The sequence below is a fragment of the Vidua chalybeata genome, chromosome Z (assembly GCF_026979565.1).
Source record: "Vidua chalybeata isolate OUT-0048 chromosome Z, bVidCha1 merged haplotype, whole genome shotgun sequence".
Lineage (NCBI taxonomy): Eukaryota > Metazoa > Chordata > Aves > Passeriformes > Viduidae > Vidua > Vidua chalybeata.
This window is the reverse complement of record NC_071570.1, coordinates 59,662,900-59,690,362: the sequence shown is the minus strand read 5'-3', so window position 1 is coordinate 59,690,362 and position 27,463 is coordinate 59,662,900. Positions and strand designations below refer to the sequence as shown.

The following is a 27,463-nucleotide window of genomic DNA, read 5'->3' as shown; positions in this document are numbered from 1 at the left end:
GAGAGTCCTGCTCTATTAATGATCTGGAGGAGGGGATCAAGTGCACCCTCAGTCAGTTTGCCTCCTAAGAGGAGGTTGTAGTGAAGAGGGAATCAGTCTCTTCTTCCAGGTACAAGCGACAGGACAAGAAACAGTCTCAAATTGTTCCAGTGGAGGTTTAGATTGTATATTACAAAAAATTTCTTCACTAAAATGTTGTCAAGCATTGGAACAGGCTGCCCAGGGAAGTGGTTGACTCACCATCCCTGGAGGTTTTGAAAAAAATGTGTAAATGTCATGATAAGGGACTTGGAGAGATGGAGTTGACAGTGATGTGTTAATGGCTGGACTCAATGATTGTAAGATTCTTTTCCAATCTAAATTGTTTTGTATTATTGTTATGAAATTGTATTTTTTTTAATGAAATTTTTTTGTGAAAGAATAGTGGAAGTATTCTTTCATTATTGAAATAAATCAAGTTACCTTTGATGTTCTACAGGCATATCTTACATTTTGGTAATTTTACTAATCACATTCTAAATAACATTTTCATATTGCTTATGATGCTAGAGCCAACAAACGGAATATGCATTCATTTTCTCCTCAGCTTTTCTTCCCCCAGCTCTGCAGCAGATTATTCCACTCACTACTTACTCCTGACTTCTGTGGTTTGTAAGTTACTTAAAATTCCTGGTCTTAAAATTTCAGCATCAACTTGGCACCATTCACTCAGGGACCAGGCTTGCCATGTCCTTTCCATGTCTGTGACATATGTTCTTAAAAAGTATAGTTCAACAGATTGCTTAATTTTAAGGTTTCTACCTTGATGTCTAAACTACCTAAATGAAAGACCTCTGTTTGTACATCCCTGTGAATTTTTGTCAAACTTTGTCCTTTCCTCCATGTCTTTTGTGCTATAAACAGGAAGAATGGGCAAGTCTTAGAAATACTTCAGAAACCACAAAAAAACCCAGAAGTACATATATACATATTCATGCCCACTTGGAAGTACTGCAATTTCACAAACATGAGGATGTGTCAAAAACAACGCAGACCAACAAAACCAAGCTTTGTAATCACTGGTATCATGTGTTAGAGGTAAATTATCTGTATCACAAGATAGGCCAAAGTGTCCCTCACTAGCTAACTGTGAATTTAAAGAAACTTTAGAGAAAGCTTATTAATTGACTTACAGATGCAAGCACTAATAAATGTTTCAGAGGGCCAGGCATTATTGTCCCAGAGAAGCCTGAGTTAATTATTAATACAAGGTGTGGAGTTACAGCTTCCAAAGTGATAGGTGTATGGTACCTCAGGCACTTCTGTGCTGCACAGGGGATGTGTTACAGCTCTTAGAGCTTGTTGCTAATGAATAGGATTTGAGTGGATTGATCACATTTTTCAGTAACAGTTCAGGAAACTTTCAGACTCTAAGAACTAAAAGCTCAATAAAAAGAAATGTTGACCATCTAGGACTTTTGTAAGTCTTAGAAGATTGGCTGAAAACAGACTTCAAAACAAATATTGCCAGGCACAGCTCACTTAAAAAGCAGTTCAGCTACAATAGTGGGCAAATTATATTGTTATTTAATACCTAGCTGGCCTCTAAGACATCCAGTCTGGCATCCAGGACTGTCAGTATATCCATAGTAAGAGAGATGAAATACTGATTGATGGGAGTACAAAGAGTGCAAAAACAGATGAGAAATTTCCACCATCTCACACATGTGCCTTATAAATCTTTGGATTTGTATGCTTATAAAATTTCTTATTTCCAATTCATCTTGATGGACAGTCTAAGTCCTGTAATAAAATTAATTATGCTAGAAAAATACTGAAAAATCACCATAATGTATTCTGTCCCTAGAATGTGATCTGCTGTGATGAAGTGACCACATCAGTGGAAAAGAGAAGCACATCAACCTGTTGGAGCTAGTCCAAAGGAGACCAAGTTGCTCTTAGAGTAACTTGGTTAGAAGGATGGAGCCAGCCTCCTAAGAGGAAAGCCTGGAAGAACTGGGTTTGCTCAGCCTGGAAAAGAAAATGTTTCAAGGTGACTTATTTACAGCCTTCCAGTACCTGAAAGGGACCTGCAAGAGAGGGGGGGACTTCTTATGAGAGGATGTAGTGACAGGTCATGGGAGAAAGTCTTCCAACTGAGATAGAATGTGTTTGTATTAGATATTAGGAAGAAATTCTTTACTGTGAAGGTGATGAAGTGCTGTCATAGGTTGTCTAGAGAAGTTGAGGATGCCCTATTTCTGGAAGTGTTTGAGGCCAGGCTGGATGGGGCTGTGAGCAACCTGGTCTAGGGAAAGGTGTCCCTTCCAATGGCAGGTGGGTTGGAATAAATTTAATTTTAAGGGCCCTTCCAACCCAAACTGTTCTATGATTCTAAGTGAAGAACAGTTTCTGCACTGCTCTGATTTTTCTAGGGAAAAAAAATAGTTCTCACATCTTTCTTTATGGTGTGTGTTTAATTGGAAGTCCTTCAAAAAGCCTAAACTTGATGTTTTACTATCTTTTTTCATATAACTTGTTATTTCACTTGTTTTGATAGTGTATTAACTGTCTTGTGGTGTAACTTTAGAGAACACAGCAAGAATCTCTGGATTCTTGCGCTCAGTTCTCTAATTACATGTTACTATAATAAGCATTGCTGTTGGATACAAACTGCTCAGTTACTAATGGAATTTGTGCGTTTATAGCACAGAATTTTGTCCATCTAAAGTGCTATGAGCACTAATAAGAGAAGTGAGATGACTATACCAGAGGCAAACACAGTAGCACAGCATTTAAACCCTTCCCTTTTCTTCATATTGGTGCAAAACTCAGGCAGAAAAATGCATAAACAAGAATGCAGTTCCCAAAATCTAAAATCCAGTCCTCAGATTTAAACTGTGATAGCTTTCCCGGAAGGTTTTCCAGTTTGCAACAGCTGAAGCTCTGGCCCATTAGTTTTATGGGGTTTTTTTTGTACCTTCTAATCCAAAAATCACAGAATCATAGAATGGTCAAGGTTGGGAGAGACCTTTAACAGACCTTATGTGCAACCATCAACCCAGCACTACCACTGTAACTCCAAAAACACTAAACCACATCACCAAACAGCAGTTCCAGATGCCTCTTAAGCACCTCCAGGGATGGTGACTCCACCACCTCCCTGGGCAACCAATTCCAATTCACCCTAACAGTGATAATTCTTTTATACTATCTTATCTGACTCTCCCTTGTCTCAGCCTAAGGCCATTTCCTCTTGTCCTCTCACTGCAGGCACTGTAGTGGATACGGGCCCTGGCTCACCACAACCTCTTTACAGGGAGCTGCAAAAAGCAATGAGGTCCCCCCTGAGCCTCCTCTTCTTGAGGCTAAACAGCCCCAGCTCCCTCAGCTGTGCCTCATGAGAGATGTTCTTCAGTTCTTTCAGGAGCCTCGTTGCCCTTCAGTGGACAGGCTCCAGCCCCTCAGTGTCCCTTTTAAAGTGAGGGGCCCAGAACCAAGCACAGACTTGAGGTGAGGCCTCCCCAGTGCCTGGTACAGGGGCACGATCACTGCCCTTGTCCTGCTGGCCACGCTGTTCTAGACAGGCCAGGACGCCACTGGTCTTTTTGGCCACCTGGGCACACTGCTGGCTCATGTTCAAACAGCAACGCCCAAGTTCCTTTCTGAAGAACAGCTCTTGAGCCACCTAACCCCAAGACTGTAGCACTGCACAGAGGCTGCTGCAACCCCAGTGCAAGACACAGCACTTGGCCTTGTCAAACCTCCTGCAGTTGTCCTCAGCCCATTGATTGAGCCTGTCCCTCTGCAGAGCCTTCCTGCCTTCAAGCAGACCCACCCAACACTCCCACCCAACTCAGTGTCATCTGCAAATTTAATGAGGGTGCAGTCAATTCCCATGCCCAAATCATCAATAAAAATGTTAGAGAATACTGACCCCAAAACAGAGCTGTGGGGAGCACCACTAGTGACTAGCCATCAGCAAGATTTAGGTCCATTCACTACCACTCTCGGGGCCCAGACAAACAGCTAGTTTTTACCCATCCGAGCCAATATTTCTGGAAGGATGCTTTGGGAGACTGTATCAAATGCTTTACTGAAGTCTAGACAGATGGCATCCACAGGCTTCCCTTCATATACTAAGTGGGTCACTTTGTCATAGAAGGTAATCAACTTGGCCAACCACAACCTGCCTTTCATCAAACCATGTTGTCTGGGCTTGATCTTCTGATTGTCCTGCATAACGGCACTCAGGATAATATTTTCCATAATCCGGAACTGAGGTTAGGCTGACAGGCCTGTAGTTCCCCAGATCATCCTTCTCATCCTTCTTGTAGATGAGTGTTACATGTGCTAATTTCTAGCCAGCTGGAACTTCTCCAGTTAATCAGGACTGCAGGTAGGTGATTGAATGTGTTTTGGTTCTTTCACCAGTTTGCTTACTCCTGTGGAGTGGATCCCACCAGGACACATAGATTTATGCATGTCTAATTGGCATAGCGGGACACTAACCATCTCCTCTTGGATTGTGGGGGCTTCACTCATTTCCCGATCAACAACTTTCTGATCAAGGAGATGGCTATCGTAAGGAAAACTGGCCTGATATTGATGATTTGAGAGAAAGAAGGCATTAAGTACCTCTGCCTTTCTCTCACTGCCTGTCACTATACTACCCTTCACATTCAACAAGCGATAGAGACACTCTTTGACCTTCCATTTACTGAAAATGTATTTATAGAAATTTTTTATTGTCTTTTAAAGTAGAGGCCAGTTGGGTTCTAGTAGGGCTTTGGCCATTCTAATCTTCTCCCTACATGAACTTGCGACATCCTGGTAGACCTCCCAAGTTACCCGTCCCTCCTTCCAGAAAAAATAGATTCCCTTTTTTTCCTGAGATCAAGCCTAATATTAACCAGGCTGGCCTTTTTCCCTAATGACTTGTCTTCCTGCATATGGGGCAGCCTGTTCCTGAATATTTAACAATTTCTTCTTTAAAGCATATCCATCCTTCCTGGACTCCTTTGGCCTTCAGGACTGATTCCCAAAGGTCTTTGTCAATCAGTCAATCAATCAATTTACTTCTCTCTCTAAATTTCAGTCTTGCAAGTAATAATTAATTATCATTTTCACCTGATGGTTCTTCAAGTAACTTTGTGCTCACCTGAGTAGGCAGTGTCAAGAAGAAATGTCACAAGTTCTCAACTCCCATAGAAAAGATAGAGCAACAGGTATTCACAAAAAATGTAAAAGGTATTCATGAACCATGTAAACCAGTAGAAGGAAAATTACTAGAACAAGAAAACTGTTCTGAAGAAGAATATTTGTCTTCGAAATCACGAAGAGTCTGGACTCTAAGGCACACTCATATACTCAGCAGCACAGACCAGTGTGTCCCCAGCCCAAAGTCTAACAAGACTATTTCTTAGGGCCTAGGAGAGTAGGGATGCTGCTGTAACATCTTTTCACCCCTCTCCATGTCTCCTTCCTCTCTTTTTTCACATCTCCAGACCTGAGAAGATCTGACCATGATGTTTCAAGGTGAGCTTAGAGTCTGACAGTATCAATACAGTTCAACTTCAAACTGCAGAGGGACACTGTATCAGAGCAGTATCCTCATCAAGTCACAATTCTTCAGAGAATAAGCATGGGTTGCTTGAAATGCATCTTTTTAGACACGGGGATGTAAATTAGAAGTTAGACTTGATCTAAATTACCAGTGTAGTTCTATTAAGAATGCCATTTCTGCAATGAGCTCTCAGACATGTTTTGACAGAAGGCATCTTCTGCAGAGTAACTAGTTCTACATCTGTGTTCTAAAATTATTGTTCATTCGTGCATTTTCCAAAGAATGAAGGAAAATATTTATTATTTTACAAAGTAATCACTAGAGTTAAGTATAAATAATCAACTGTATTCCTACCCTATACAGTTTAAGCAATGAAATTTTTTTCCTTTGAAAATGGTTAAACAACATTTTAAAATTATTAAAAATACCTTGTTTTCTTAAAACCACAAATTTCATTGGAAATTAAATCTTTCCCTCAAAATTGTTTCTTTTGACAACACTTTTTTTAAAAAAACAACATTTAAAATGAAAAGTACTAATTGATGTTAATACTAACCATTCAAAATAATATTGTACAAGATTTTTGGTCTTGTTTTGTCATGTATAGGATCATTACTGGATAGCATTTTTTTTCCGTTCTTGGAAATAAAGATGCTAATACAGAACAAACATGGAAGTGAGAGCTGGCTTATATAATTATGTAACATTTATCATAATGTTGAGAAGAAACCTCCAATGAAGGATCTCTCAATTGAGAAAGCTGGGAGACAAAGAATAGGGCAATTTGCTCTTCCACCTGTAAGATAGTTTGTTTTTTTCCCCACACATCCCACAATATTCTAAATCCTTCACAGGGAAAGAAGAAGATGATAGGAGGAAATACTTGCTATAAACAATAGTTCACCAAGAGTTTCAAGAGGCAGAAATACTAACACAACGTTATTCAAAAGTCACATTATTGATTTAAAAGTTTAAGGCACTTACAGACAGCATGTGTCCATTTTTCATATGTTCAAGAACAATACCAATAATGCCAATCTATTGGACTAATGATTCTGCTTAAAATATTAAATAACTTGCTAAAATACAGAACATAGATACCTTAAAATATGCTGATACTTTTGTAACTGTAATCATAATAGAGTGCCCATTCATAAGATAAAATTTTTACTTCAAGTAGCATAAAAACTCCTGGTCTTGTCTTGCAACTTAGTGGAACTTAGGCCAAAGAAACAATTACAAAAGCAGAGCTCTATAAAATGCACTCTATAACTGTATGTCCTGGGATCAGAAAAGCATTTAATGGCTTAGGCTGTAAAGAATCTTACAATTACTTATTTCCAGACCCTCTGCAATGAGCAGGGACACCTCATACTAGGCCAGGTTGAGCAGAGCTCCATCCAGCTTGTCCTCGGACATTTCCCGAATATAGCATCCACTACTTCTCTGGATAGTTTCATCCACTGTCTCTCTACCTTCGCTATAGAGAATATCTTCCCTGTATATAGTCTGAATCTAAATTCTTTAAGTTTTCCTTACCATTTTTCTTTAAGGTTTTGTTACACTTGTCTAATTTTCACATCTTCTTGTAAAACTCTGTTTTCATCTTCCTTTAAAGCACCTTTTAAGTATGGAAAGGCTGCTGTAGGGTGTCTCCAGGGCCTTCTCTTCTCCAGGCTGAGCAGCCCAATTCTCATGGCCTGTGTCCATAGGAAAGCTATGACCATTCTGTGGCCCTCCTGTGGACCTGCCCAAGCAGGTTCATGCCTTTCCTGCATTGAGGACCCCAGATCTGGACATTTCAGGTGGGGTTCTAGAGTGGTTTAGAGGAGCAGAATTCCTTCCCTCACCCTACTGGCCACACTGCTTTGGATTTGGTTTGCTGGGCTGCAAACCCACATTGTAGGCTTTCCTTTGACTTTCCATCCACCAGCACCTCCAAGTCCTCCAAAGGGCTGTCCAAGCAGATATTGACCACCAGCTCCCTAGGTGTGATCATTCAGAAAATTTCTTAGCAACCTTACAGTCCACCCATTTAATCCATATCTTTACAATTTGGGGAGAGGATTTTGTGGGGTACCATGTCAAAGACCTTACAGAAGTCCAGCTAAAGGTCCTTCCTTTGTCCACTAATGTAGTAACTTCATCACAGGAGGTTTGTTCAGGCAGTTCTTTCCCTGGTGAAGAGGTGCTTATTGTCTCAAATCACCTCCCCATCTTCCAAGAGCCATAGTAGAGTTTCTAGGAGGATTTTTTCTGTGAATTATTGTATTAATAGACTGGGTGCATCTGTTTCCTCCACTATCAGTGCCCATAACTGGAAGTATAGCAGAAAAAATAACTTCGGTGCCAACTTTCCTTACCAGATATCCCAAGGCCTAGAAGTGTCTCTTGAGCTCATCCTTGAGCTATGTGTTGCAGCAACATCATTGCCCACATGGAAACGCAATAGTAGAAAATAGTCTAAGGTACATAACAAGTCATGAAGTCTCCTTGGAATTGCTAGGAATTATGGCATAGAAGAATGGCTGTAAAAATATAAGCTTTCTCCTTAGGAAGACTACAAACAAATGTTAAGTTTATGATCATGGGGATCCTTCAGCTGTAGACTATCCAAAACCTAATCTGCTCATTTATACTTGACAAAAGTTCTCTTACCTTCACAATTCTTCTACTCTACATCTCCTAGATACTGCTCCCTTTTACCTATTTTGAGTCTTTTCACTACCTCTTTCCAAAATTACTTTACCTTCTAAAAGGACAAATCTATAGACTTTCCACACCATATTTCATGTCTGTGTTTTCTGTTCATATTAACAACTCTCTGCAGGACCATCCTTTCTCTGCTAGATATGTTTTATTGGTGTCCTGGTATTGCTGCAGCAAATTAGCTCTCTAAAACAGGGGAGCATAGAAATTTTGTCAAAAGAATAAAGTTGTTCAGTTCCTGTGCTTGGTGGAAATTTAAATGTAAATAAATAATTTTTGGCTTCCAAGTAAATATAGGTGTGCTAGGGCAAAATACAGTTTTCTAGGTGGCATAAATAAAAATGCATAAAAGTACAAGCTCTGCTTCCAAAGAGTTTGGTTTTTCATAAGTTAATTTTTTTTTTCTTTCCTAAAAGTCAGACTAGGGAGAAAAATCCTCTCCTTTCTCTCCAGCAATCTTGAGGTAATCCTGCAATTTCATCATTTTTCTGAGAGACATTAATGAGATATTAATCTCACAAATGGAAGAATTCATGAACCTCAACCTAACTGAAGAAAAGATTTTGCATTGAGTTGTAATGGAAATTCTGAAAACAAGAAGATATTAGCTTTCCATATTTGATTTCAGCTCTACTGGGACAAGAAAGCAGTGATCTGCAGCACCATTAACCCGCACTTATTGTGAGCATACCTCCTAGGGAAGAGAGATTAGAGGTGGTCTGAAGTTAATTTTGTGAATATGTGCAGAACTAAAGTAAAAATTCAGAAAAACAGTGCAAATAAGAACAGCAGATATTCATTATGGAAATCAAACCATACTTCAGGACAGACAATTTCTTTTTCATCTTCCATGGCTTGTTTCGTAGCGTGGCAATCAGTTTCTTTTTTTCTTCTACCTCTTCTTTCAGCTTGGCCAACTCCTCCTCTGTAATTGGCTCCTCCTCAGATTCAGAATCAGAGCTTCAAACAAATGCAGGAACAAAAATCATCACCAAAACTCAGATAGGACAGAAGTTTTCACAGAAAAAAATGTACTTTGTGTTAATTTCTGTTAAATTTGAGACTAGATTAATGCCTTCACACTTGCACAGAAGGGAAGACACACTTCATTAGACTTGTTATTAATTTTAGTATGAAAGGCAAAGCCTGCAAACAAAGGGCAGAGCTGCAGGTGAACCAGCACTACATTTTCAACATCACAGGGTTGCTCACAAGAGTGAGCAGCATTCTTGGGGTAAAATCTGACAATCACTTATTGTTTCTTCAGCTGTAATCAGCCTCCTACACAAACTCACTATGGTCAAGTGAGGATGCTATAACTGCAACCATAAAAGCAAACTCCTTCACCTTAGTGTGTCACAGTAGAGAGAAGAGACACCACAGCCTCAGCTAAGACAAATTTAAACACCAAATGATAGCCCATGCACTTACCAAGGAAATAACATTTCATAGATGGGAAAAAATTCAAAGCCACAATTGCAGCAAGCATTCAAGGAAAGGAGGTGCAATTGTAATGGCATCTCCAGGTATGTTATATCTGTGATCTGAATTTATTATCCATACATCAATTTACAATAGCTTTGCAAAGAATTGCTGATGTAAACAGTATTCACTTTCCTAAACTCTGCATAGATAACCTTTTCTGTGAGTAATCTTGCATCTCATATAATGGCATGTAGCAATTCATTAGCAACAGGTGTTTCCTCTTTTTATGCCAGGAAGATGATAAAAATGAAAATATGCATATCACCTCCTGGTGATAGCAGTTTGATGTATTTCTATCTGTTCTCGTTGTGCTTTCTTTCTTTTCTTTTGTTGATTTGCTTGCTTGTTTGTTTGTCTTATGAATGTTTAAAAATGTACTACAGATTTGTTTGGGGTGTTTTAATGGTTTTCTTGATGGCTTGATTTGAGAAAAATTTATTCTGACTTTATCAAGCAAGCAGTTTTCAGACTCTTTTGCTCATACTTCACCTTTCTGAGAGTTTGATATCCAAGATCTGATGTGAGAGCTGAATTATTCATTACCTAATGCATAGACTCTATCTCCTGAATAATTTAAAAATTATAAAACTTTTCTTGTACCAAAACACAGATAGATAAGATAACAAAGGTCTTTTTAGAGATCTAAATGGTATAAATGATGCAAGAGTTTACCAGCAAGAATATTTTTAGGACTCAAAAGAAATAAAATAAAAGCAAAATACTTTTTGAAACGCAGAAAAAATACAAATTTCTTATTGGTCATCTGCCTATAATCTTCATAATTTTTTCTTAATTATAGTAAAAGATTAGGGGATGAGCTAAAAACTTTCAGACACAGAAGTTAGCAAAGTAAAGGAAGAGGCTTCGACAGTTGTGGGTCACCCTACTATTAAAGTTTAAAATGCTATTTATTGTCATAGAGCCATAGAATCTCAGAATGGTTTGGGTTGGAAGACACCTCGAAAATCATCTCTCTCCAACCCTCTCTGCCATATGCAAGTATGCCATTCACTAGATCAGGTTGCTCAGGACCCCATCCAGCCTGGCCTTGAACCCTCCCCGGTTGTGGGGCACCCACAGCTTCTCTGAGCAACTTGATCCAGTTCTACACAACACTCTGAGTAAAGAATTTCTTCCTAACATCTAATATAAATTTGTTGTCTTTCAGTTTAAAACCTTTGCCCATTGTTCTGTCACTGTTTGGCCATATTAAAAGTCTTTCTCGCTCCTTCTCATGAGCTGCCTTAAGGCACTGGAAGGCCACAGAGAGAGGTCCCCAGAACCTTCTCTTCTCTGGGCTAAACAATTCCAATTCTTTCAGCCTGTCCTGTAGGAGAGGTGCTCCAACCCTCTGAGCATCATTGTGGCCCATACTGAATAGACTGCCACATTAGAAAATTGTACCCATCAGTCTTACTATGTTGGGCTTCACACAACAAATAATAGTATCACAGAAAACGTGAAGCTAAATAAAGAAAAACTACTACTGAGAACCACATCTATTTGTTGTCATACCAGTATTGTGAAGAGCAAGTTGAGGATGGTATGAAATGGATAAAGGGTAATGAAGTGATTTGTGTATAAAATTTTGAGGGAGAATGCAAAGAGTGTCATATCTTCATGAAGAACAGAAGAATTAAAAGTCAGATTTGAGAGAGGTCAGAATCCATTGCAATCAGCTGTTTTGCATTTTACAAAGTGGAGTGATGTGCCTGATATTAAACATTTCCTTTGACAGAAGATTGCTGGGTTATGCAAAGCTGGAATTTGCTGGTTTACAATGCTGCAGTGAGAGGGTGGGAAACATGAGGGCTTTATGCTAATGCAGTGAGCTTACTGAGAAAAGGAAGCTTAGCAGAACACAAGAGGTCAAGTCAGGATAATATGGGCTTTGTGCCCTTTGCCAGCTATTGGTTTGTTTGTCTTTACAATCATGTCTCATCTTCCATTCTTCATTTTCCTTTGGAACCAGAAAAATAATAAAAAATCTGAATTTCAGAGTTTCTTTAAGAAATCAGTCTTTTCTAGAGTGTTTGCATTATGCAGACAAACTTGGTGGACTAACAGCAGACTTTTCATTCAGTTGAATTGGTGGAACACCATGTTATTTAAGTCAGGAAATCAAAATTATGTCTTCTGCAACCAGAAGTCTTAGCCTTTCATAAAAGGTTTTCATTCACACATTTGAAGGCCAGAAGGGTTCATTGTGACCTGCAGGCCAACATAAAGCATTAAGTGTCAATAAATATCTTGACATAAAAACCCCATCCTCTTTGGCTCCAATTCAACACACATCTAAATCAGTAGAGCTCTTGAAAACAAGTGCTTCTTCAAGTTACACACACAATGAACTTCTTCATTCTATTCATCTGTAGTTTGGTTTCACAACCATATTATTATACATCTCTATTTTGGTTTTAGTTTCATCTCCTCTTTATGGAGAAATAATCTACTTTTCTCATGATTTTTGTCAATAGCATTAAAAATTAGGATGAAAATGTTTTCTTTGAGTTAGGATATTACAGGATAAGACTGGTATGACTTTGAGAGTATAGTATGACAATTTATAAATTAGACAAAATTTGAAATTTTTCTTTCTAGTTTTTTTGTGTAAATTCTATTTATACAGATTTTCCCCATAGCATTGTCTGTCAGTTAATACTATTCAGTTAGAGAAAAGAAGTAGTGTCTTTATCTTCCATGTACCTCTAGGCTTTCACAGAAGCTTTATACTCTAGAGTGTAAGTATAAACTGACTTAATAAAAGTCAGTTTATTTACTCACAGATAGAGCTATGCAATAGGAAGAATATGATCCCATTCCTATTTTTTTCCTCATGTGACTGCAAAGAGTTTCTAAAATCAATCAGAAAAAATGAAACAAGGCAGTAAAGAACTAAACCAGTTTTTAACCCATGAACATTTCCAACCACCACAGTGAGATTAAAGGAGCAAATCATCATTGATATTTTGGGATTGATGATTATGAACAGTGTAGAGCAGGCCCTCCTCACACCCTCAAAAACAGGAAACAATCAGCCTCATCAACAACCATTTATATCTAAGAACAGAAGATTTAAAACTCACCAAGAAAGAACTCCTTTCACCATGGCATTACCCTGGGAAACTCACTACTACAAATTAACCAAGAGCAGAATATTTAAGTTTCAAAAAACCAAAACAACTAAACCAGAAAATCAATGCAGAGTTCTTCTAGGATTCCCTTATGTCCTTTATGTAGAATAAGTAGTGCATGAAGAGGTTTTCCTGATTTAAATGAAAAGTACAGAGGGGGAAGAAGGCAACTGCAGCAGATTCTACTGACTTGTACTGTGATCTCACCAAAATGGGCCATGTTGCTAGAGTTTAGCAAAAGTCACCATGACAGCAGTAAACACAATATTATCCCTCTGTCAAATAGTTCCATGTTTCATTTAGGGAAATTTTTCTTGTGTTTTCTTTCTCAACTTCTGATTTCACTCTTTTCCTGCTATTTCATGCTGAAACACCCCAGCAATTAAAAAACTGCATCAGCAAGGTCTATGTTTAAACAGTGGAGAGAATTTGTTGTGATAGGTCCTCCTGGACTTGCTAGAGCAGCTGTATTTCTATATTTTTCATATAGAAATATATGAAAACCCTATTTTTCATTCTGAAAAGATCTCAAAAGATTTGAAAAGATATCTCAATCACAGCCAAACTGATCACCAGCCTGCTATCCTTCATTCTTACATTATTTTTTTTTCTTTTGAAAATATTTTAAAATATTCTTATTATTATGCAATCTTTTCAGTAGCTCCTATAAGTCTAAAAATATAATACTCTTGAGTTAACTTTGAGAGTGTCCTCAAATGTTGTTAAGCTTACTACTTTAAGATCAATATCTTGTTCAGGCAGCAATTTCAAGTTATTTAGCCCAAAATTATGTATTTTAATATTAAGGACTTTGAAAGACAATAAAAAACATTGTGCCCTTTTCCAATTTTCTATTTTTAGTGGCCTTTTTAAATTAATACTGAGTAAATGTTTACCATGAAGATAAAAATAACTAAGGAACATAGTTTTACATAATGAGGGCTGTTGCTCTGTGAGTACAAGAAACTGCGCACAGGAGTATAATTGCCACCACAGTGAAGAGCCAGCAGAAAGAAAGATTTTAGGCCTTCTCATTCTCATTGGGAAGGGAAATGAAGTAGAAAGGTATAAAAATGGGATCACAGACAAATTAATACAACAGCATATCTTACTGTATATTTTTCCTTTCCTTTTTTTTGTTGCTGTGCTCTCTAGTGATGGCCCTGGGAACAAAAACAGCTGTAACAACTGCTGAATGAGGAATGGGAGTTTCTCTCCCTGTCCATTGAGATAGCTCCGTTTGCTCCTTTATACATATCTCCCAGGTGTTGCTTCCTTTCAAAAGCACAAGAAGGGACAAGGAGCAAGGGAATGCTAAAATGGCAGAGAAATAGAAATGTTTTTCTGAAGGGCTCCCTGTCACTGGAGTCTTATAAAGACCCCAGGCTGCATTACATACTTTGGAAAGTGGAAAAGTGACATTTCAGAGGAAGTGAGTGGGAGACAGACTGGAAAAGTCCATTTCAGATTTTGGATCTGGGTTCTTGAAATTTTGGTGATCCTAAGTCCTAAAAAGCTGACTCAAAACTGACTGGGAAACAAGAATGTTATCTTCCGAGAAGCACCAAGATTTGAGTTCTATACTGGAAATAAAACTTGACTTTCTTGGAAGGTTATCAGCTTGGACTTTGGGGAATTTTTGTTTTGTAGAAAGAAAAAAGCAGGGCATATCTCATGTTATCACCTCCCTCTACCACTTTCTCTTCTCCTCTGTCATTTTCATTCCCTTTCTCATAAACTTGTAATATAACTAGATATGATTTTCTGGAAAGTTTTCATTTCACTCAGCTGTCATTTCTTAATTGCAGGACAAAGAATGTCTGTCCAGCTCTAATTTGACTGTCACAAGTAAGGGGGTCATACTGACGCTTGGTATTTCACAGCTATAAGTGAAAAGAGGTTTTATGTAAGATAACTATGGTTTTAATATAAGAAAAAAAAATTACCCTGATCCTGATTTCTTTTTGTCTTTTTTCTTCTTGTTGGCCTTCTCTTTTTTCCCTTTTTTGTCAGACTTTTTGTCCCCTTTCTTCTCATTTTTACCTTTCCCACTTTTACCCCCTTTCTCATCTTCATCTTCTTCATCATCTTCCTTGGATTTTTGATCTGCTTGATTCTTCCTGGCTTTTGCAGGCTCCATATCAGAATCACTGGCCTCATTTCCAGCTGCTCGTCCTCTTCTACGGTTTATGTGCCTTCGATGCCCAGCTCTCCTTGTCCCATCTTCATCATCCTCATCCTCCTCATCACCATGCTTGTCTCTCCCTCTGGCATGTGCTCTTCTGGTTCTTGGTGTTGCTCTCTTCCTCCCTTTATCTGTGATTGATTAAAAAACATAAAAACACATGAGACGAGGATATATGTTAGAAGGAGGCCTTTCCTCCTCCTTCATTCTTACTAATAATCAGAAAGCATCTGTGTCTGGCCTCAAAGTAATCCACATTACTGACCTGTGCCTTTGGCAGTTTCTTCATTCTCAACTGCACTGCCTTCTTCATTGTCATCACTGCCATCTGTCAAGTGAAAAAAAAAAAAGGCCAGTGGATGTGAAGGGTAGATCAATCATTACAAATTCAGAGATTTCAAGAAATTCCTGGCAGTTACTGCTTTGTACCTCTTTACAACATTTTATGAATCCAGCCTTTTGGAACATGGCCAACAGTTTTCAAGAGGTAAGATGAAGGCAGAAAAACCAGTTACACTTTCCTTCCGCACTCAAATAAATATACCTCAAAGGGACACTGGGAAGAACTCTTTCTTATGGAAGTAATATATAGGAAAGGAGTATGCTAAAAAAACCGTAAAATTTGGAGAACAAGGATGAAAATGCTTCTCAGGCAATTCTTTGAGATTTTCTTAATCATGAGACATAAATAACTTGCTAGATTAAAAAAATACTAAAATAATCATTTTCTGATTTGACTGGAGGGCATGAAGCTCTAGACCTGCAGCATAGCTGAAGAGTGCAGTTCCAGAAGAAAGAGCAGACCTACTCTCAGTTCCAACAACCAAATCTCTAAGCAGAGGGACAAACCTTGATCCAGCTCACTTCTATGCTCTACCACAAGTTCTAGTCTATCACTCTACTACATGGGATGTTTCTAACATTGAAGGCTTTAGAGGGATAGTCTATGTTTAGAAGATTGTAGTGTTTCTCCTTAGAAACCTCTTGCTTAATTTTCATTCTCAATCATTCTCAATAAGCTCAATGAGAGACAATGTCTGTGCTACCTATTAATAAGTAGAAAATTATCCCCTTCATTTTCCTGGTACACTTTGAAACTGTGATCATGGATTTATAGAGAATAAACTAAATAATAAAAACGCTCTCATATGTATTATATCCATTATAATATCTAATTAATATCTAATTAATATGTTCTTTGAATACATTGGTATGAACATATCACTTAACTTGTAAGTAATCTGAAACTGCTTCTGAAACTGCTACTGATATTCCCTAGGAAAGTTTCTTCAGAAGCAATACCTGAGAAGCCAAGTTCTAATGGGCCCTTTTGAGGTATTTTTGAGCTTGTATGTGTGGCTAAACACTTTAGATGCTTTGGTGGTATTTGTGGAAATAGATGATAATAGGAAATTAATGAGAAGACTAACAGAGATTACCATGAAATAAAAGAAAGAGCTAGTAGTTGTTCCACTCCTATATAACCTGTATGTTCCATGTATATATTGTCCAGTTTCCTCTCTGGATAGGTGATAGGTGCTGACCCTTATAGTTGTATTTTTCAGGTAAGAAACTGCAGGTATCTTCCTTTTTCTATCATCTGTAGCATTTCTGAATTTTTCTTTATATTATTTTTTCACACATTCCCTGGTTGCCCAGTTTCTTTTATAAATTTTACTAAGCCACTACAAATTCATTGAAAATTTATACACAAATTGATTTATTTAGGAACTGCTGTGGCTAACTTCTTGACTTTGCCTAGTATCAAAGAAAAGGAGTAAAATGAAGAGCATGTCAGGCTGCAAACAAAAAGGAATCAGGGTCTTCTTTCACTATGTGCAGTAACAGTCAAAGTGTTATTAACCAGAATTGAACTGGCATATTAAAACTGAGTCTAACTTCCCTGCACAAAACATCTAATTGTAATTAACACTTTCTACCACTTCTACAGCGTCTGCACCATAATTTTTAAGGTTATGCAAAAATATTGTCATTTGATATCATCATTGGAATGTGACAATAAGTGCTCCTTTGTTCTGCCTGGACACATGCCTTCTGCTGCTGACAGTAACAGGATCTCCTTTGATAAAGACCATTGTGCTGCTATTGAAAGCTTGCAAAGATGAAGACAAACACCTCTAAAGAGATACTTCACATGCAACAGTAGGGCACTGCCTCTTATCAAAACAAATGTTGTGGCTGATCTCCTATGGCTAAACAAAAATTCCCAGAAAAGCACTTTATTGGTTAGAGTGCAGCCTGATGAGCCCATACAACAAGCAAACAAATGGAAGTTTATCATATATACTGAAACATGCATCAGCAGTGAAGTCTACCAAGCTTGAGTTAACAACATATTGACATAACAATGACAGTGACAAGGGATTGTGAGACACAGAGACTTAATGAAGGTAGAAGATAGCTGCTGGAATCAGTTTCATTCTTGTAGCATAAGAATAGCAAAGTCACTACACTGAAAATTTGAGATAAAATTCTAAGGTAATTTACAGATTTCAGACTGCTTGATAAAAGCATTAAAAACACTGCTATGCGTGAGTGTATCTGAATATTAAGTTATGTTAATGGAGTTTTTCATCTGCATTATCAGGAACACGAGTGATAAAGAACAATTTTTTAAAAAGTAAGGAAAAAGCCTAAAATCAAACAGAAATAGATATTGCCATAGAAACAAACCTAGAAAGCATGACCAGTGATTACACAGGGCTATCAGCTAGAAATGGGTATTATAGACATGTCCAGCAAGCACTAGTCCACCTTCAAAATTTATGTCTGCAAAGATTTAAAAATGTATCTACAAACTGAACTTCATAGGGAGATAAAGTGTGTTAATATGAAGACTGTTAGAGGTGTGCCCTTCTCATTCTGGTATATCTACAAAATAAGAGACCTCTCCCAGGTCATAGGTGCATGCAGAGAGCATTTTGCTGAAGTTCAAGGTAGAACTAAAAGTTATTGATTGTGACAGTGGTGATAGTTGGTGCTGTTTGGAAAAGAAAAAAATCTCTGAGGAGAGGGAATGGAAGAGCTTTGTCACCTCTGAGAACATAAACCACATATATACATGGGTTCATGTAAGCTACACAGCCACTCCACATTGCACCCACATTGCAGCTACCCCTGGCAACTTGTACTTCAGACAAGCTGTATTAATAACTTTTGTGTCTGATTGTTTTTCATTTAGTATTGAAAGACCGGTGGTTATAGTTGGCTGGGTATTTGAGTAATAAGAGAAAAGTATTATTATTATTATTATTATTATTATTATTATTATTATTATTATTATTATTATTAAACTATTTCTGGTCATAAACTCCATTATACTTTTCAGTGAGGAAAGGGACAGGCTAGGCAGCTCATAATGCAGCAATTCAGGTGTTTGTGCAAAAGCTTGTCTCAATGAATTACTGGAGAAGCATTTCAACAATGTTCAAACACAAATAACGCTTTCTGATGACACTATATCTAAATGCAGTTTAGCACTTAATTTAAATGTTCTGCTGTAAACCACAACATAGACAAATGGTAGAGCTCATTCCTCAGGTACTGTATTTGCATCCTACAGAGAGCCAAAACATATTTTTTATGCTTTGGTTTGTTAAATTGTAGTATTCATTGCAGGAAAAAAATCCTCACTATATGAGAAATTCATATACTAGTCTTGGGAATTTTTAAAAAGATCATATGATCCCACTTATCAAATGTTCAGTGAATCCTCCTGTAAAAACAACTAAGTATCACAAAAGCACTGGCTAGAATTACCAATTTTTCCAGAAAAGGGTTGATAGAACCCCTTATCTTCACAGTGTTAATATTCATAGGGCTAATAGCAGCCTTTGACTCAGCTAACTTGAGTTAGTCTGACCCAGAGCAAAAGCTCAACTGCTACACCTTCCAGAATACATCATCTTGTCCTAATGATAGTATATTTGCATATATATCATTAAGTATATTCGAAGATATATTCCATAACTCCTTTTAGTCTAGGAAATCCAATCACGTTCTTATTTTTTTTTCCAAGTAGTTTAAGGGAAAGTTTCTCATCTTTCTAGATTAAGGGCAGTGATAGTGTAATCTAAGTAAGCTATCATTTTACCCAAAGTCTTATTTAGACTATAGCCATAAATAAGACTACAAGACTTAAAGAAGGTGTCCTGAATGGGCTCAGACCAACCTGCAAGTCACAGACACAAAGCAGAATATCAGACAGCTCAGGGAGAGGGCTCCAAACGCTGACATGTTCGCTTCTGAGGAAACTAAGGGCAGGAAAAAAATGCACAAAACCATAGTCTTTGTTCTATCAGGTATCTGTTTAGCAGATCATAAGAATAATTTTACCCTTAACTCGATTTCCCAAGTTGTTTTTACCCCTTCTATCAGAAGCTATTACCCAGATTTCATGCTTTGGATTTTTTTAAGCTTATTCTACACTAACATAGTTTTATGGACCTTTCACTGTGAGAGGGATAATAATGCTTGAAACTAACTCATAGAACATGACCCACTCCTGTAATATCTGTGCTCCTACTACTACTGTGTAAAGCTGACTGCTGCTAAGCAATTCAGCATTTTGGTATTACAAAAAATTCAGTGGAATGCAAAGTAACCTGTATATAAAAAATTATGTCTGACTTTTTGTATACGTTATAAAAATAAATTTCTAGTTAATTAATTGCCAAGCCAATGAAATGGATCATCTGCCAACAGAGCCTTGTAAGCAACTACTGTGTTTTCCTCTGAACTAGACCATGCTCTTTAAGTGCTGGAAAGACATCAGCCTAGGTAAATAATAAACTAAGTGTTCAACAAGAGAAAATGTCAGAAATGCAAGATTGTATTAGACAATAAATACCTGGCAAGTACTAGTCAAAAAAGGGTAGTGTTATATAATACTTAGCTCTATATATTTTACATACTTTTCCATATTTTTCTTTCTAATCATGGATATATGAGAGTATCTCACAACACTCCTGTAACAATAAATATCACTGGAAGTAACACCTGTGAAATACACCAGAAATAATATATCAAGATATCACAGAAAGTCTATTGGAAAAGTGAATTAGTGAAGGCTTCAACATGCAAGATTTGTGACCTTAACACTAGAGACCCCATGCTCTTAGTCTCTTTCCAGACTTTGGGAAGAACACCTTGGCTCACCTTGGACACAAAAGAAGAGAGCTTGAAACACAGAAACCTCAAATAAAAATTACATTTATAGAGCAACCATAACACTCAGTATTTCAGACCATGCTTTATTTTTCTTCTGTTTTTCCCAGTAAGCATCACAAATTTTACTTCCAATGAACATAAAAATCACACAACTGGAAAAATGTATCCTGACCAGCAATAGCTAGGAAATTATAAAGTAAAATAATAATTATTATTCAGTTACACACAACCTGAAAAATAAGCTTATATATTGCACTTTTTTTAAATCTGAATTTGCAATATCATAAATACCAAAGTGGGTAGAATATTTATGCTTCAGAGTCATAAGGACACCAGGGTCTTGGAAGACTTACTGGTCTTAGTGTACAGTGCTGTGCCCTGCAGGCCTATATGCATGAATCGTTTCCAGAAATTGTCTCTGGGGCAATGGGTTTTCCCTCTCTGCAGTAAAGAAAATCTGCCCATTTAATATTTGAAGTGTTTGAAATCAATATTTGAAAAATACAGCTGGAGACCACAGGGAGCAAATTAAATCCATTCAATTCACATCCATAATTAGCTCATTTCTTCTCCATTGGTAAGAAAAAATTACTGGTTTTCTATTTTCTCTACCTTTTTTCTACCTTTCTCTGAAAGGTCAGAGACTGAGCTCACATAGGTCATGTTGATACTGTAGCTAGCATGGGATACATCATCTGATTGCACTCTCCTCTTTCTTTCCAGTTTCCTTCTGGGCTATTCTTATACATGGCAAGGTTTGATAGCTATCTCTTAGTTTGAGGGCCAGGATTTCTAAGTTAATCCTCCCTTCGGGGATAAATAAGTTGCTCCTTGCATGATTTCAGTGCAAGGATTCTAAAATATGATATTACTGTTACAAAACTTACAAAAGTTAGAGGGGGAAGACAGTTCAATGAGAAGCTCCTCAGTATTTTACCCCCCTTCAGGGAAATGTGTAAAAGTTTCCAGGCCTCTGTACCTTACTCCATCCCTGTGGATACAGCTGTGTTCTCCTACCTGTTCCCTAGAAAGGTCTAATCTTGGGGTGCTTTGCCTTATCCAAGGCTAGAGAGCTGACCACCTTGCAGGGCACATTGGTTACTGTAATAAAACAACAAGACATAACACTTGCACTTGGTCTTCATCACACAATGGGGCAGTGATGAGCAATTTTCCATTTTCGTTGCAGGCTTTACTGCAAGAATTAGTAATAGTAAGTGTTCAGTGCCCCTTGAGAAGTCTGAGACTGCACTAAACTATACCAATCTGGCCTTTTCCAGTTCTGAAATGGGATTTATTTAGCTGATTGTCATTCACTAATAATGCTGTTAAAATGGGAAGAAGATGTGATAATATGGAGAAAAGAGTTTATATTCAAGTTAAAAATGAAGGGTTCTTAGTGGATATGAACTCAATTGTATTTTTTTCCATTATATCATGAGAAAAAAGGTCTTTTAAGGTTGATAACTATAGCTGACCAGTTCACCACATATTCTTTTTACTATGTTTAGAGGGTAATAGGCACTTTCCAACTGCTTCCTTTTAAAAATCCAATCTGAAGATTTTTGACCTAGGTTGTCTTTTCCTGTATGAGATGCCAGGAACAATGAATTCACGTTCATGAACTCATCATAATGGACCATACCTCTCCTACTATCTTAGACTTGGCAGCAGACATGCTGTGAAATAAGAACCACCAAACCAAGAATGGTTTCACTAGAGACAAAAATATCAAAAAGCAAAAATGCAATATTTGAAACTGTTACAAGAATAGTCCTCTGGACTGTCAGCAGTGATGATATAAACCCTCCTGTACAGAAACTGGAACTAGATTAGTTCAATATTCCTGAACTCTGTGCTATATAACTCCAGCCCTGGACTTTTTAAGTTAAAAGCGGATTGAGAACTATATTCTGGAAATGTCTCATAGATACTTGTAATGGAGGTTCAGCTTTTCATAAGTTCTGAAATCATAATGTAGTCCTAAGCTTACTCACATGATCTCATCACCAAATACACACATAACTGTCATTAAGATTGTTAGGTTTTACTGTAAATTATATATGTACAAGATCAATTTTCATTGGAAAAAAAAAGAGGAGTCAAAGAGAGATCATGATTCAGCAAAAAAAAATCTTTTTCTTCTCCAGGTAAAAAGTGTGCAGTATTGGCTTGCCATGGGAATGATATCCTCTATAATTCAAATTAATAATAAAGTCACTGAATCACAAGTTAATTCAGTCAGGTATTTTCAAGTAAAAGGCAGATATTTATGGCAAACTTAGAACCTTTTTAGTAATAGAACTTGTTCATTATAAATGTTTATAAAAATGTGTATGTTCTATGGTGATGCTTATAAGGTTTCTTATGGAGATAAAAATTCATTTCTAGTCATTAAGTATTTTGCCTATGCTGCATTAATTTCTGTGATTCTCTTGTGTTAAAATTAGTTCCATTAGCATATACCACTTGAAAATTAAATTGGTCAGTAAAGCGTGTCATAGAAAAAAATTGAGGTGGAGAAAAATAAGAGGAGCTCAGACAACAAAAGCAAATAAGCAAATAAGCAAATAAGCAAATAAGATGGACTTTTAAAATGAACTGGATGTTATATTCTGTCAAAATGTTCAGCAGTCCCTTCTGATGTTTTCTAATGAAATAGAACATATTTTATTAATATCTAGGAAGCCCTGTTATTAATGTCAGCCCTGGTACTTAGCAAGACCTAAAAATTAAGGTCCCTGTCAATTTCCTCCCATGCTGAAGACAAGAAACATCATACTTGTTGCATACAATAGAGATCTTTGCTTTAGAAAGAGTAGCACTGCTCATGAGAACTGAGAGCACTTCCCGTATTAGACTTGCCTTGCACATTGCCAGAATAAGCCATTAGGCATTATTATCCTACAAAAAAACATTTCTTAGATCCAGAAAGGTATAGTATTAGTAGAGAAATACTGTTAATCTTACTATGAAGAATGTTTGACATTTCATAATAAATATTGAAAACAGTAAGAAAAAGAGGTAATTTTTTGTGCACCTTACAGAAGCCACAAAATAACACTGTTTTCTTAGTCTTTCATGCAAATGACATGTAAGTGTAAGACAAGTAACAGGACTGTAGTCACAATCTTTTGATTTACTAACCAGTGGAAAGCCACACTACCATGCTACAACTAGTCATCTTCCAAACAAAACACATTTATGAACAAAATATAATGAATTGTGACTACCAAGGTTTTACATTAAAAAGAAGTAGAAGAAAACAGAATTTTCACACAGTTGAGCTACATGCAAAAAATGAATATGTGCCTAAGTTACATAATTATATTTGTAATTACCATTTCCTTCTGTTGACTTATCCTGTTTAATCATTATGGTATTTCACAGGGCTGCTGCAGGTACTGGATATACAGGAGAGTGTCTGAAGGCTGAGTGGTTCAAGATTAAGCATACCACAATATCATCCTGCTTGTCATTGAACGGGTGGCGCTGGTGAAGTTTCAGTCACTGAAATATAAGAAGATACTAATTTCGTAAGTGATAAATCTTTCATGAATGTTTAGTTTACTATTTAGGTTTGGCATGCTAGGATTAAAGGAATCAAATAAGTTATTTACCTTCTTTATTCTTATTGCTGAAAAAACTCTTCTGCAATGTACTTACCTATGACAAACACTAATTGTTTAAGTGCCTTACTGAGGAAGGAGGTTGCACGGTATCCACATGAGTATGCTTTCATGGTGTATTCAGATCTACAGTTCTGCACATGGAGAAAATTACATGGATCATTCTTCTACCACAAAAGTCAGATTTTACCAAAGACATGCTTAAATTGCGTAGCTTTAATAGAACAACCTGACACTGATTTAAAAAATCTTAGCAAAATCAGATAGATTCTGACTTATCTGCTGGTTTGTATTTGCACTCCTTGCAGTTCTGTTAGGACTCTTGCTTCTGCCTTTTTATCCAGATAATACATCCTGAGTTTACCAGTTTTATGCAGATTGGCCTTTGATCTAAATTAACAGTGAAAGAAAGCCAAAATATAGTTTACAAGACAAGCCAGGTTTGGAAGTAAAAATCTGAAAGGGTATGTTGCAAATAAAACAATGCAAAATACAATTCTTGCATTAAGTATTTGTATTTAACTAGATAATTCCATCATAACTCTTTATCTGAAATTCTTTCAGTGTGACCCAGCTGAAAAAGAGTGTAGCCATCTGCAGAACAGCCTTCCTTCTCAGATGCTCCTGAGTGGTGTCTGGATCCTCTTACACACAGGACTGTGAAAGCCATTTTTTTTTCTTTGGATCTGTCATTCAGGTGCCTGAAGGAAGTTTATCTGGAAATTAATCTAGTGAGGCTGACTACCTTACCTTTTCATTTTCCTTTAGCATGGAGCTGCATGGGTTTTTTGTTTTGTTTTTAAACATATGGCTATTTCTCTTAGAGTTTTAACATTGTATGTTTGAAATATTCTCCAAGAGATTAAGCCTGCCTTTTCAATTGTAAGAGTCCCTGTGCTATAAAACTTTTTTCTGAGCTAGTATTTTTCCCTTTTGCCGCATTCTTATATTAGTCATTTCATAATATCCTAGATCCTGTGTTTTTATATACTTGCGAAAGACTTCTAAAACAAAACAAGAATTCAAATAATCTCTGAATATCGCTAGTTAGACTATGTTTCAAGTATTCAGAAAGTAATAATCATGTTCTAAAAATTCAGTTGGTAGACTTATGTACTTCTTTAATAATAGAAAGAAGAATATCTCGGAAAGAATGATGAGCATGGATTTGCAAGTACTTGCAAAAAGAAGCAGTCAAAAAATTCTAACAAGGTGTTTTGTAGCTGCAGTCAAAATGGGACCAGAGTACTGGTCCTATAAGCCTTCTTCAGAATTTAAAGTTAATAATACCTCACTTACATCTATTAGTCACATTGGAAAATAGTTTACTGGATACATGAAAAGGGAAAAAATTGAATGCTGACTTATTAATCTTACCCTAAAAAACCACAAAACAGAAAAATCAGAGATGCAAAAGCAGTATTTAAAAATATACATAAATAAATGAGTTAAACATGCAGTCTGATGTTGTCTGAGGGTGAATATATGCTATGATGTACGTGAATTTTGAACATTTTGCTTGTTTCTTAAGGTCTCCTGACTCAGTCAGCAACCAGATTTCATTAAATACTTTTATCACAGTACAGCTTGTTAGCATTTCCAGTCTAATTTGTAGCTTATATTTGTGGCTGTAGAGTTAAATGTTTCTTTAAGTTCCTCTACTTGCTGCTCTCATCAGTATGTCACTGTGGGGCTGTGATGCAGACTGGCAATCAAAGCAAATAATCAGTTTCTTAAATCAGCTTAGTGCAGTGATCCCATCCACAGCACAGTCCACAAACAATTGTATTAGCACAAGAAGAAGTAGTCAAATTTTGACATGATGTGGGAAAAGGCAGCCAGGGTCAGGAGACAGGAGACAGGAAGAGGCTGCAAACCTTTGGAGAGACTTGTCACTGGAGCTAACATAGCAAGGAGATACGTGCTAGATTTCCTTTTACCCTGGGAGTTCAAATACAGAGATTGATAATATAATCAGAGATTGAAAATAAACAGTTTTCATTTACACTAGGTTCTCTTTACAGCACACAAGGCTTGAAACACAAAAAACCAAAAACCCCTGAAAAAAAACCAAACCAAACCAAACCAAACCAAACCAAACCAAACCAAACCAAATAAACAAACTAAAATCCAAACAAACAAGCAAACAAAAACCCCAAACCATTTTATTTTAGCTCTATACAATAGCAATGAAATCAGAACAATACAGAATGCTATTAATATATAAAAATATATTAAAATAGTCCCAGTGCAGACAGGTTTAGAGAACTGGCCTTAGTCCTGATGGAGTTTGTTGAACACTGTGAAAGTTTCCATTGTTGGCAAATGTCACATTTTATTCCCTTTGTTCAAATCTCCATCTCTTTATCAGAAACATTTACTATATATTCCAAGAGCTGAAGCATGCATAGTAGGCAAAAGCTGAGGATGACAATACACAATGATCTCTACTTCAGCTGAAAACCCATAATGAAGAAGAACTGGAAAGTATTGGTCTGCATACCCTTCTGCATGCTGCTGAAGTGATAACCATCTATCAAACAGATAAATCCAGCCAGGGAAAAGAGAAATGACACCAAAGAATGCTGACTTAACCATGTTTTGTATAAACACTAATGCCTCAGTAAATATGCAAGCATCAGTTTTGCTTGTAAACAGCTTTTAAGTTACAGTGCCACAACCTATGCCAAAGAACCACTGTAATTTCCTTCTTCACACTTCTACATAGCTGCTGAAAACACTTTCTATAGCCATGAAATGCATTCAATGTTGATTTTTACTTGATTCAAGGTGAATATTTTCTCTGTTTCTAAACTTAATGCAAAACGTAGGGCAATAAATTACTTTTTTACAGACTTTGCTGAAGGTTACTCTTTTCAGGATGGGATTTTAAAATGCCATTTTGTTTAGAGGCATGCAAAGTGTATATTCTGCCTGTCTAAGGACATCATAAAATCAGGGAGTTCTGGAAGTAGATTCAAAAACAATCTAAAGGCATGGTACTGTCGCCATGCTGGCAGAAACGAGTTTTTCATCCTAATGTACTACTTAATCTTTCCCTAAGTCTGCATTCAAATGACTCAGATGAGTATGAACAGCATTAACTGGTGTGTTCTTACTACCCTCATTATCCCACATCTTTTCACAGCTGAGTGGATGATTTTGCCAATCAGTCTGGGAGCAGCAGGAGACTGCAACAGGAAGCGGCTGAGGTGGGATGGGGGTCAAAACTTCCCCTAGGGGCACCAGCCTGCAGCAGTGCTAGCAGAGCAGGGAGGTGACACTGGCACTGGGGCGACCCTGGTAAGGGTGAAAGGCACCGTCAGATGACAAATCAGATTGATTCATTTCATGCCAGAAACTTCCAAAATCTGACTTGCATTCTTTTCAAATTTTAATTCCCAAGTCAAGGAGTTCAGCTGCTGAATGCCATAAACAGAAAGACAAGTAACATTGCTCTGATGCCTCTCTGGTATTGACTGAGGAAAGAGTTACAGCTTAAATGTACTGGTAGAAAGAGCTTTATTTGTGTAGAGATCTCTGCACCCCTTGTGGAAAGGAAATCTAACAACTAAGTCAGAAAAAC

General features: G+C 37.2%; 1 protein-coding gene across 1 annotated transcript in view; it reads right to left on the bottom strand.

Annotated features, from left to right (window-relative positions):
* The window catches only part of TMC1 (transmembrane channel like 1), a 55,999-nt gene extending 32,376 nt beyond the window's left edge, over positions 1–23,623 (bottom strand). The window contains exons 1-4 of the mRNA XM_053932108.1: positions 23,590–23,623; positions 15,324–15,386; positions 14,820–15,189; positions 9,074–9,214 (exon numbers count right to left, since the gene is read on the bottom strand). Of these exons, the coding sequence (XP_053788083.1) occupies positions 9,074–9,214; positions 14,820–15,189; positions 15,324–15,386; positions 23,590–23,623 (608 nt within the window). The remainder of the gene's footprint in view (positions 1–9,073; positions 9,215–14,819; positions 15,190–15,323; positions 15,387–23,589) is intronic.
* Between the last annotated feature and the right edge of the window lie 3,840 nt (positions 23,624–27,463).